Source organism: Epinephelus moara, chromosome 16 (genome assembly GCF_006386435.1).
Source record: "Epinephelus moara isolate mb chromosome 16, YSFRI_EMoa_1.0, whole genome shotgun sequence".
Classification (NCBI taxonomy): Eukaryota; Metazoa; Chordata; class Actinopteri; order Perciformes; family Serranidae; genus Epinephelus; species Epinephelus moara.
The window spans coordinates 10,880,125-10,893,107 of NC_065521.1; the positions used below are offsets into that span (position 1 = coordinate 10,880,125).

The following is a 12,983-nucleotide window of genomic DNA, read 5'->3' on the forward strand; positions in this document are numbered from 1 at the left end:
TCTTCCTTATATCATTATTTAATGTAGTTAAAAAGATTTTATTATTTTGCATTTTACCTGTATATGTTGAAGCATATTTATCTGTACATTTATCTATATACACATTTGTATATTTTCTTTTCCTCTTTCCTTTTCGTTTTTTTAATGGAAAACTTTATGGATCTTGTAGTTGCACTGTAAACTGAGCATTATGTTTTTTATTTTAAAAATATATATATGTATATATATATATATATATATCTGAAATGTAATGTAGTGGTAGGAAGCCTTGTGTGTGTGTGTGTGTGTGTGTGTGTGTGTGTGTGTGCGTGCGTGCGACCCTTGCATATGCTTTTCCCACATTTGTAATGAGTTGTCCCTTTTTTTCTTGTCCTTAAGTCATGAAATGGCAGCTCAGGTATATTTTGGTCTTATGACCAGATCTTGCAACAGTGTCAAGGCACCTTCTGCTGACCTCTGTTCCTTATGTGCACTGTATATGATCATTCCTGTGCTATTTTACTCTTTCACAGGTTCCAGATTCCCTCAGAGACACTTCAGAGACCAACAGGTGCCTGTCTAAGTCACTTTAGGAAAGTAATCAAATTTCAGGCTAAAACAATGGCGTTTAGGTTGTTTTTACTGCTGTCAAGCTTCAAAACAGGTCAAATTTGACCCAAACAGTATGGAGGGGTTAAGTTACTTTCTACCACTTGTGACATGTAAAGACTTGTCATGAAACTGATGGTCAGATTCTCAGTTTTGATGAGTGTTTGTGCTCTGCTTTGCATTTGAAACAAGCAAATTAGCAGTTGAGCAGGAGCCTACTCCAGATAATAAAATGAGTTGGACAGAGGCATAAGCAAAACTTTATTATCATTATTAGGTTTCAACAGGACGGACACAGATATCACCATAACAGAAGAAGTATTTGGAGAAGAGGCCTCTGACTGAGAGCCAGAGGTGGTACAGAGTAAAAAATGACCCCAGAGAAGCTGACAGTTGGATACGCTCCATCTGTCTAGTAGTTTTGACATTCAGAATGCAACATTCAAATTGAGACTGACGTCAACAGCTGCTTCACAGTGTGAAGCAAAACTCTGAGGTGACAGGTCCGGACGCTGTGCCACCTCAGCCACAGTCCAGCCATGTCTTTACTTCCACTGGCCCTTCTCGTAGTCCCACTTGGCTGAGAAGCCCTCGATGGGGTTGACCCTCATGTCCAACATCCTCTGCAACTGTTTGGCCTGCCACTCTTCATCAAAGGTCCTGGGACGTTCAGGGTAGACTAAAGCAAAGAAGGAATCGACACATGTATAGCGCATTAATGGACTCTGTAGTGCAGTCGATGAATTAAAAAACATGCATGCATGAAGCTACAGACAAAAATATTCAAGCAGGTGATGTTTTATTCCAGTAATAGACTTTTCTCACAGCGGACATTTTAACCATTCAAACACTAACTCATAAAGCCTGACATCCATTTACAGGTCTCTGGTTTTGTACATTCTGGCTAACTGGTTTGGCTTACTAGGATACTTCAAAGCAACAGAGCCATCATTAATGTTGTTAGTTACAGCTGTGCTTTTTCTGCCATGATGAGTGAAAAAGATCTGTGTAACAGCAAGTGTGTGATGTTGAGGCAGAAAAGGTTTCCTGTCTCCTGGCAGATTTACCATAGACTCTTTGCCACCAGATGACCAGACCAGTGAAGCCTAGAAAGAGGAAGATACCCCCCACGACGGTCTTCCACTCGTCTGATCCCTGCTTCATCTCTGGGTAGGTCCGACAGAATGCGATGCGATACACTGCAGGGGGAGGGGTGAGAGAGGAAGTGAAGGACAGGAGAGGTGTGTGAGATAGAGGTCAAGAAGAGAAAATAGAGAAGAATATCAATAATAAAATATCTTTCTCTTGTCCCGTAATGTGTCACTACAGTAAGATTCCTTGATATGAACAACTACCTAAAATTTCCACTAAATGTCTTGAGTAAAACCAGATAAAGTTTGATTAATTTTGGATGTCCCTTGGCCTGGTGGCTGACATATAGCTGCGATTTCCCCGGTTCAACTTTGTTGCATGCCATGCTCTCTGTTTTTCCAAATTTCCTATCTGAACCTCAACAAAATCTGTAAAACAGGGCGTACTTCAAGTCCACATCAAGAGGTCACATGATCAAACCCCAGGTAGGGAGATCAACACAAGCGTACTTGGAAAGGAAACGCCCCCCCCCCCGCAGGTCATTCACTTCAGCTGAACAAGAGGCTCTGGGTGCTTTTCATTAAGCTAAGTATGCCTCCTTGCATCCTCTCTCCTCTCATGACTCAGAAATCGTCACCCCACCACCATCATGGAGGACCTTAAATGTGCCTTGAGGAGACAAGGTGCGAAGACAGAGGAGGCTTCTGTAGGAGTTTACAGCCAGGAAACACAACTGTATCCTACACAGAAGTCTTACATCAAGTAACGTATAAATGTCGCACCTGGTGCACGTAGCACAGTGTGTCATAAATAACTGATGTCACTTCAAGACTAAAGCTATGGAACAAAGGATTTGTCATTTCTCAGCTTGGACTCCTCCGTCCTCACATCTCCCCTCACACCTCTCTCTCTCTTATCCCTGCTGGGAAGAGCTAAAATGTGAGGAAGAGGTACGAGTGAGGGAAGCAAGGAGACACATTAGCTGCCTTCCTTCCTCTGTTATTTCTTTGACCCTAATCTGTATAAACAGATATTTGTTTATTTATGCAGAATGTGTAGGCACAAGGCAGTGAAACAAGATTTTGGTATCAGAAACATTCTGATTTCCATTTGTCGTCAGAGTAGCTTTGACCAATCATGTTGGAGCAGCAGGTAAACAGTCCATGTGGAGAGCAAAAGAGGCAGAAAGCATAGAGTAGTGCAGGAATAGGTTCTAAATCCAAGGAAAGTATAAAAAAGGAAAGGATATGACGTCAGTGACGGCATTTGAAAATTGTACTGGAGCCTGAGTTTGGCGTCAGTTCTGTTGAAGTCAATATGGCGGGCATGGCAAATCACACTATAACTAATCACGGCTTTGTTGTTTCACCTTTGACTGAAAAATCTTTCCACCAGATTAAAAAGCACACATTACGTGATGCATTAGGCTACGTGTTTTTTCCTTGTTCCTTGTTCCTTGGTCTCCAACCAGATCATGGCTCTGCCCATCAGCTGCGTCTCAAGCCCCTGTTGGGTCCAAGATAGCTAACCTAGCTGCTGTTAGCAGGTAGTACTGTAGGTTATGTATTAGATTATCAATAACTAACCAACCTTCAAACGGAGGGCTGGTGTTAGTTAATGTTTTCTATTATTGCAGAAGATGGCACTAATTGCCAAATATTATAAATCTGGATGTTTATCAGTTGCTGGTATTTGTTACTTTGTCAGTGAACTAAATTAGCATTTACACTTTGTTAAGCTAACTTTAACCAGCAGTCAACCTACATTCATTTGGAGATAACACCGTCACTGTCAGTAAGAAATAATCCTTGTGAAGGCGTCAAAGACACAGATAGGAAGCTGCTGTGTCAGTGAGTGACAGTATATGTTACAGCCTCCCAAGATTAATTGTTGTTATGACTTACGTGTGTGCTAGCTAATAGTATAGGCTAACGTTAAATAACTAACATTAGTATGAATGGGGTAAATGGCGAGGCATTGGTGTCTACAGTCAAGTCCTAGTTTGCTGGATTTTTACCAAACCCTTGACTCCAGCCAGAATTATAGCCAGATCAGAAACTGACCTGATCCGATCATCACACATCATGATGCAGCAAACAGGGGCTTTAACTGAGTTATGCAGCTAATGGACAGAGCCATGATCTGTTTGAAGACTTGAAGCTCTGTTCTCCTTGAATAACAAGGAAAACAAACGTGCAAATTTAGATAAAAAAACATAAGTCAACATCACGTAATGTGTGTTGTTTTTTTTTAATCTGGTGGAAGGATTTTTCAGTCAAAGGTGAAACAACAAAGACATGATGGGTTAAAGTGTGATTTGCCGTGCCTGCACCGCTGACTTCAATAGAACTGACATCAAACTCAGGCTCCAATGCAAAAGTTGAACACTGTTACTGAAGTCATGTCTTTTCCTTCTTTTATAGTTTCCTTGCCTAAAACCAGGACATGAGTTAGCATATCTGCACTTCCAGTTGCCTTGTCTTGAAGTGAATGGGTTTTTAGTTAGATGCCTGAAATAAGGTCCGTGGTTAAAACAAGCTTAAGAGACTTTCACGTTTTGTTGTATGACATAAAATACGTCAGTATACCCACTTGTAAATTTTGAAGCTTATTTTGTGATTACAGAACGTCAACACAGCGAACATGGCTTTACTGTTTTTGTTCCGTGTAGGTTAGTTTTTTGTGTTATATTTACTTAGTGTGTTTTTGCTATTTATTATTATGTTTGATTAGCTTAACTGTCTTTTTTTTTTTTCTCTTTATTTTGTTTTTTCTTGTTCATATAGTTTTCTATCTTAAGTTGAGGGGAGGTCCGTTGTATAAGCTTATAGCTTCTTGACCTCTCCTGTCACATCCTTATTTTTTTTTCTATTATTTATCTGGATTCTATGTTGTTTTTTACTATGTGTGCAAATAAAAAGGTAAAAGATAGCCATGCTGTGGGGTGACGCTTAAGTCATACAAAGTGGTGTAGTTCGTTTATAGCCTAGCGTTAGCTTTATACTTCTGCTGATTGCATTTATGCTTTAAAAACCATAAACTGGTGTTCATTTGTAAAAAAATTACCTTGCCGAACAACGTGTGTGAGTATTATAAACGTTTGTTTACCAAAGAGCTTATTTTCTGCAATAATCCTATATGCAATGGAAAAATCCCATAACTTTTTGATGAGGGAACCATGGCGAAATTAAGTAAAGGTACACAAGTATTATCGGTACGATGTACTTTTAGTATCAAAAGTAAAAGTAGGCCTACTCACTAGACAAGCAAATGGCCCTTCACAATTTTATAATTAGATAGAACTGATTATTGTAACTGCTTTAATTGACTGCATAACAAATAATTGTGAACTCAACTGAAGTGTAGGAGTAGAAGTATAGTATATGAGTCCCTTTTGCTTTTTAAGGATTTGTGGTCTATGAATATTGATTGTACATATTGATTTCAGATGTGTTTTTAAACTGGTTGTGATGTGTGTTTTTGACTGTACTGTGTGCCACCTCAGCAGCTCGACAGGGTCATTCTGCGAGTAGAGAAGAACCTACAGGCAATCTTCTCCTCTTTGGACAGCTGTCCCCAGGGTCCCATCTCTTTCTTCTTCAGGCTCTGGTCAGCAGAAGTCAGGACATCTTTGAAGGGTTTGTCAGGCAGGGGGGTGTCCAGACGGTCAACATACATTGGCTGAGACATGTCTACGGACGGTGCCACCTCTGGATGGACAGAGACAGAAAGTGTCACTCCAGAACCAACAATGTACAATCAAGGGGAGATTTTAAAACCCTGGTTTAGAAAATGGTAACGTGTCCTACATTTGATCAAACACAATAGCCCAAAGGACCATCTGTCTACATGGATACCTAGTAATGATGGTACAGCAGCACCATCTGCTGGTTTAAGGCCACCTTAGACTAAGGCCCTGCTCTTTTATATCAAGACTTCTGAACGATGGGGAAAAGTTACATGACATGAAAACACTACACACATCTATAAACTATGGAGGCACCAGTTTTGTTAATAGCTGCTATCAAAATAAAGTATGCAGTGGTGGAGGAAGTATTCAGATCATTTACTTCCTTACTAAAAGTACTGATATCACAATGTAAGAATACTCTGTTACAAATAAAAGTCCTGCATTGAAAATGTTACTTAGGTAAAAGTATGTTGTATAATCAGGAAAATGAAAGTAGGGTGAAGTCAGCTAACATGGGACACTTTTTGGTTGATTACCAAGAAAACCACCTCAAATTCTGAAGACTATATTAAGTGGTACTTTTAGAATTTGTTATGCATTTATGTTATATTTCTGTGAAGAAAATATGTTGCCAAGCCAAATACTTTAGAAACTTTTAAGTACCCCTACCAAGTGAAGTAAAATGGGACAGTCATGTTTGTTTGTTTACTAAATGGTTAAATGCATTTATCTGTTCAGTCATTAATTCATTAATGCAACTCAAGTATTTATTATAAAAGGATCATCCAACTTTTTTTTGCCTTGCTTTCCCTGCTCTTTTCCTTTTGCTGCATGTGCCCATGTGCCATATTGTCTACAATGGACGTGTGTGTGTGTGTGTGTGTGTGTGTGTGTGTGTGTGTGTGTGACACAATTAGTGCTAATTTTGGACTACTGTGGCTGACATGGACTCACTCAGTGACAAAAACACTAAAAACGTCTGTTATATGACAGGTTGGCACACAGTAGCATATTTTCTCCATCATAATAATTGCCAGTTACTTTGATTATTGATTAATAGTTTCAGCTGTACTTCTTTAAACTGTTGGAGTGGAATTTATGACATATTTAAGCTCTTTGTATGTTTTCTATTTAATCCACAAAATAGGCTAGCCACTAGCTAAAGCTGTCAAATTGTGAAAAGAAAAATATTTCCTTCTAAAAATGTTGTGGAGTAAAAGAAAAGACTCAAGGTACATGTTGGCTACCTTATATTGGTATTTAAGTACATGTAGGCTACTTTCAACTACTGAAAGTATGAGGGAATAAAAAGATACGAACGTTCATGGCAATATGGCCGCCATTTCTGCACTGGTCCCTGAATCTGATGGGTCACAGAATTTGGTATAACACCTGTACACACGCCAGCTCGTGAACTTTGACCATATGAGACGTTTAAAAAACATCCTGACCACTCGTTCTTTCACACCTTATCCAGAAAAGACTGACTTTCTTACTTGACAAGTTTATACTCTTATATTCTAGAGGCAGTAGGCTACATTAAATGGCGGATGTCATTAAGCACATTGTGTCATCACAGGTGTCATGTTACCGTGACCGTGGCTCGCGCTCGCCATCCTCGCGCTGTTGGTTGTCAGGGCCACCGTCGCGCGCCGGGCCATGATGCTGCCCAGGCGCCCTGCAGTCAGGTGGAACATCTGAAAACAGGTCAGTAAAAGAAAAGGACAAATTCATTTCTTTATTCCAACAACAACACGGCATAACTTTAAAATTTCGACCGTTAACAATCTTATAAACTACTGTAAACTACTACAGCCAATTATCATCTGGGTTTAAACACGCGAGGTAGGTCACCGTATCAGTAGCCTAATAAATACACTGTGGAATGTGCTCATTTCAATCATCTGAGGTGAATGGAGGAAAACTAGAGGGGTGACATACTTTTTAGATCAGCGTGACAAATTAGGTTGTAAAGATTTCCAAGAGACAGTCATATGAACCTTCCTGTAAAATATTTTTGAAATGTGTTTATAGATATTTTTTGTCAAAAAACATTTTCAATGTGTTTAGACTAACTAGGTTATTAAATGTAGCTGTTGTAGTTGTTGCAGGTGACACTAATGCTGCCTTCAGGTGCTGTTTGAAACAATTTTAAAAGTAATATTGTAGCTCCTACATTCATCCATGATATGAACCCAGTGTTGTAAATTGTATTTAGGGATTCTGTTTTAAGGGCAAAATCCCCATTATTCCAAATGAAGGTAGAAGTGTTTTAATTTTTCTGTTATTGATTTGGCATGTGTTTTCATCTGAAGCACTGATCCTATATAGACCATATTGTTTAAAGTATTTTTGACTGTTTTTCAGTATAACTGTTTTGTTTACATGTACAACAACTTACTATGGACAGTGCATGCCAAATCCACCTACAGTATTATTTTGTTCCAAAGTAAATTGTAATGTAAGCAGGATAGAAACACTGAAATGCACAACAAGCTGTATTTATGACTCTCAGAAGAGCACTTAAAGGTGGCAGTAACCACAACCAACAGTTCATTAAGGCAACAAAAATGACTACAAGTTATTTTTGAACCACTGTGCACACACAAATATGCACACACTCTATTTACATATAACAGTTCTTCTCTAAATATCTGTTGCCCATTATGTTTTATGGTGCAGTCGTCTGAACATTTAATTGGCCATTGATTCTCTTTTGAAAGCAAACAGTGGACACACTCATCCATCTGTGTGTTGTTATTCCCAACAGTGAATGAGAAGATCGCATTAAGTGCTTTGTAAAGGTGGCCTGGATGAATGCCAGATCTCCTGTTTGTCACTTGTCTAGCCACCTCATTAGCTTTTACTGTTAAATACATTGCAGTGTAACACATAATGAAAATCAGACACTAAAATGGAATTCAAGTGAAGTTTGTGACCTTTGATAACTTAGATATGATCTGTGAAAGTGTAAAAGTTCTTTCAAATAATATCATGTATGCAGCTCCACCATTGATGCCAATTAAAAGGGGATGGCTGTAGGTCACAATGATAGTTACCAGGTGGTTTTTTTTTTTTACAGAGATGCAGACAGCCAATCTCTCTGATTACTGGCATTACAGTAAAATCAAGCACATCAAGACATGAAAGCAAAATTATCTCAGGTGAAAGAAGGCTACCAGATGAATTTGTAAACAGACCATATTATGGCATACAATGGCGCATTCCCCCTGCATTGATTTTGGAGTGTTGTTCACAGTTTGTGATTTAGGTTTGTAAGTAATGAATACAGGAGCTGAACCAGATTTTATTTTTATTTTATATACTTTATTAATCCCCCTGAGGGGAAATTCAATTTTTTCACTCTTGCTGTCAATTACACACAGGTCAGAAAGACACACACATGCACAAACAGGACTTATACATGCACAAAGTGGAGAGATGTCAGAGTGAGGGGGCTGCCTTGGTCAGGCGCCCTGAGCGGTTGGGGGGTTCGGTGCCTTACTCAAGGGCACCTCGGCAGTGCCCAGGAGGTGAACTGGCACCTCTCCAGCCACCAGTCCACGCTCCATATTTGGTCCAGACAGGGACTCGAACAGCCAACCCATGTCCCTATGGACTGAGCTACTGCTGCCCCAGATGTCGTAAACATTCAGAAAAAGCCCAAACCAAGGGGGTTCAGGGGCATGTTCCACTTGGGAGATTTTTTTTTTCATTTAGAGCCACTATATAAATTTTTTTTAAGCTATTTGTGACAACAGGATGGCTAAAATCCTGCCCCAAAATCATTTTGCTGTAGGTGCCAAGGAAAAAAACCATCCTGTAGAGCTTTCATCCTTAAAGGCGCTGTATGTAAGAATGTGGCCAAAACGGTTACTGCACACAAATTCAAAATACTGCCACGAGCCGTGTCCGCCCCCCCTCCCCTACAGATTCCAGGTTGCTGGACAGCGGCACGCTGGAGACTGATTTGTTTGCCCACGGGCGGCTGCCGTGGCAGGGCTGCGTCGCCGCGTCCTTGATCTTCGGTTTTCCAGCGGACCGTTGGAGCAAGTCCGGCTTCTCTGCTGCAAACACTGCTNTAACTGTAACTGATGCTGTGACTCTACTGACTGTGTGACTGGTAGACGGTGGTGGGTGGCGCAACAGGCCAAAACACAAATTCAAAACATAAACATGATTTGCAGACTGCAAAATTTTTTTTTTAGATGCGAATATTCTGGCTGTACTATTGTTGTCGGCGAGATCAGTATGTTATATGAACATTATTCCTTAGTCTCTGTGACATATTAGGAGGATTTTACGACTATTTGCTTTAGATTTCTTACATAGAGCTCCTTTAATTGATCTCCAACTGTTTTCATCATTATGAAACTACAATGCAACAAATGTTGAGGATGACTGATTTTCACTGCTGCAACGTAAAAAGAGACAAATATTGTCTGTCATTATTTTTTAAAAGAACAGTGCGTAAGATTTTGGGGGATTTAGTGGCATCTAGTGGTGAGGATTTCAGATTGCAGCCAGCTGAAACTTCTCTATGTTCGTATTCCTTCAATGTTCATTGTTCAGGAGACGAATTACCTGCAGAGGTCTGTGCTGCTTCAAAACAAAAGGACCCAGTGTTTTAAACCAGTAAAAATACTGAATGAAGCAGTTTCATGTTTAAAAAATCACTGTTTTTCTGATGCTTTTGTCGCAGAGGGGCTGCTAACTACGGTGGCCTATGTGAAAACGTGAATGGCCCCATCTAGAGCCAGTGTTTGATTTGTCTGTTCTGGGCTACTTTAGCTGAAGGACCCACAATCCCGTCATTATAAAGACAATGGCCCAAAAGAAATTGCCTGACAAGTCATAGCTCTTGAGATCGGCTCTTCAGTTGAGAAATCAAATTGAATTACACATGATTTTAAGCTAATGCACAGGTGGATGAAGTACAGATATTTCAGTAAAAGTAGTAATAACTTTGCGTGGTCATCTGTAGACAAGCTGCAGCGCGGCACATCCAGTGTGTGCTAGGGGTGGCACTTGACACGCGCCACATGAGCACCACGTTGGCGCCAGTGTGTTTTCAGCATAAAATAACAAAAACACAACAATTCTTATTTTCAGGTGACTATACATTTAAAACACATACCTATTGTATCATATTCCGTTTCTGCCAATATATAGCTCCCTAAATCCTACACACTGGAATTTTAAATTACATAACAGGCAGGGAAGGAATTTAGCCTCAACAGCATTTCTAATCTTGAAACCCTTTTTTTGTTATAGGATGCTCAGTAGAGTTCACAGAATAGATGTTTAGCTGACAAATCTGATACATTTGAATCCATCCCATAATAATCTGATTCCAACTCAATGACCCCCAACAATGCCAAGTCAATGTGGTCTTCAATACACTGTATTGAATATTAGTCCAACAGACGATTGTTTACTCAGTTATATCAGATTTCTTTAGGGAATTTCATTGTAAGATAAACAACATGGGCATATATTATTAACTGAATGACACAATGTTGAAGTTATTTTTTTAAAAAAAACTTAAATACTGGGTGCTTTTGGTGAAACATTTGGGGCTGGAGTCCCAGAAGCAACACCCCCAGAATGAATAATGTTTAAATTATGCTTAATTATGGTGTTTCTCTAATATTGCTTGTTTGTTTCTGCCTTTCACCTGTCTTTCTGTGGCTTATCACACACACACACACACACACACACACACACACACACGCACACGCATATGCACACAGCAAATGAAAATGGCGGAAGTTGGCATTTAGTCAATTTAAGAGTCCGAGCTGACCTTCTGAGAGGGGCAGAGGTAAACAGAATCATTTAACCTGTTTTACTAACACACATTGAAATAAAAATAGGTGACTTACTGAAGGCCATATAGTCTCTGATTAAAAGACTTTAAATCCTTTTTGTAAAAAATGACATAATAGAAGTTACTGGAAAGAGCAATGTTTACTCTTACAAAGGAGGAAAAGGTTTTTTTTCCTGCAGGATCAAAAAATGGCATGAAATTGTATGTAGCAATCAGTTGAAGTTCTCATTTTGGTATAAATATAGCGCCATCAGGTTTGACACACTTCACTGTATCTCGAAAGCAGTTTTTAGCTTCCTGTACGAACACAGCTGATGCACAATTATGCAGTTCTACAGATCTCTCAGTCCGATCTGTGTCATTGTTTGCTGTCTTGTCTGCACGTCCGCCACTCTCCCTAGCTGCATGGGGTAAGGGGAGGGTGGGAGTCTATCCCTCTGTCATCCCCTTCAAGTAACCCTTGCCAGACCCCAATTTAGTCTGTTTACTTGATTCGGCAAAGACAGATACTCACGGTAGTTGTAAGAGAGTGAAACTGCAGGATTAGAAGACGCAACAGCAAAAGACCAAATCTTGAGAGAAAAGGGCTGTTAAGGCCGTCTTTCCCGTTTCGTCTCTGCTCTTATCGCCACACAACACTAAGCAGGAACCAACTGGTGGGCGGGTGAGAGAGGCTGGATGGAAGAGAGAAAGAGAGAGGGAGGGAGTTTAGAAAGGAGAGAGACCAAACCAGTACAAGTAAACAAGCTGGCAGAGTGTGTGTTAGGACTGGCAGAGCGAGAAAGAGAAGGTAGTTTGAGTTTGGCCACAAATCACAAAGAAGGAACAGCTCTTATTTCCCTCTCATTCACACTTCTCTTGCTCTCTTTACAGCTCCGTAGCAGACAGAGCAGAGACCATGGGGTTGCTTTAGGTGAGGTTATATCAGGACACAGTGGGAACCATATTTTACAGTGGGCGTGAAAAGGGAGAGTGTGCGCATGTGTGTGATGAGACGGAGGTATGTGAAGAGAGAGAAAAGAAAGGCAGACACAACGAGAGATAAGTTGCAACCTTTTACCCCAACTAATCACTCCGCAAGTGCAGGTTGGCACTTAGCCACCATTATCCCATAGTTGTTTGGCGGTGAGCCCAGGGGCTGACTGCAAGTAGCTGGTATGTGGTGCACAAGGCAGCCAGCAGTCACCAGCCAAAAAGTAGAGACAGGAGGAAAAGGGGAGGAGAGTCTTGGGTCGAGTAAGGACAGACTTGTTCATTGAAACCTAACCCACTGCTTGGCTGTGTGAGCTTCCCAATACACTGACCCAAAAGCTTAGGTAGTATTAAAATTTACACTTAACCCACATAGTAGTAGTACTTTTTTCTAGCTTGCAGTCTCTGACATGCTTAAACTTCATGCCTGGGTAAAGCAAAATTAAATGTGTTTTGAGTTTGTAACACCACAGAAAAATGTGATATTAACCACCAAGCCAAATTTGAACAATTAAAATAAATCACCAAGTATATGAAATTAGGTTTCAAAGTCATGAAAAAAATAATCAGTATTTTATGCTCTGAGACACTGGGTGAGTGTCCGTTGAGAGGGTGAGCCAAAGAACGAGCTGGGTTTTGCAGCAAAAAAATCCCCTGCATTCCAAAATGTATTTTTCCCACATAAAAGAGACATCTGTAAAACTGTTGACAGGACACCTCGAGCTGCAAACAAAGTAAATTATGACTCTTTATATTATGAATTTTTGAACCATGGAGGTTTTATACTTGTAAAACTTTCTTTGAGCCGTG

At 40.1% G+C, this 12,983-nt stretch overlaps 1 protein-coding gene across 1 annotated transcript; it reads right to left on the bottom strand.

Moving 5' to 3' along the window:
• Nucleotides 1-836: 836 nt before the first annotated feature.
• On the bottom strand, nucleotides 837-11,874 carry LOC126403135 (cytochrome c oxidase subunit 4 isoform 2, mitochondrial). Its single transcript, XM_050065617.1, has 5 exons — nucleotides 11,716-11,874; nucleotides 6,963-7,068; nucleotides 5,226-5,390; nucleotides 1,656-1,787; nucleotides 837-1,267 (listed from the first exon to the last, which is right to left on the bottom strand). The coding sequence occupies exons 2-5, from the start codon at nucleotides 7,066-7,068 to the stop codon at nucleotides 1,134-1,136; spliced, it is 537 nt and encodes a 178-aa protein (XP_049921574.1). The 5' UTR covers nucleotides 11,716-11,874; the 3' UTR covers nucleotides 837-1,133.
• Between the last annotated feature and the right edge of the window lie 1,109 nt (nucleotides 11,875-12,983).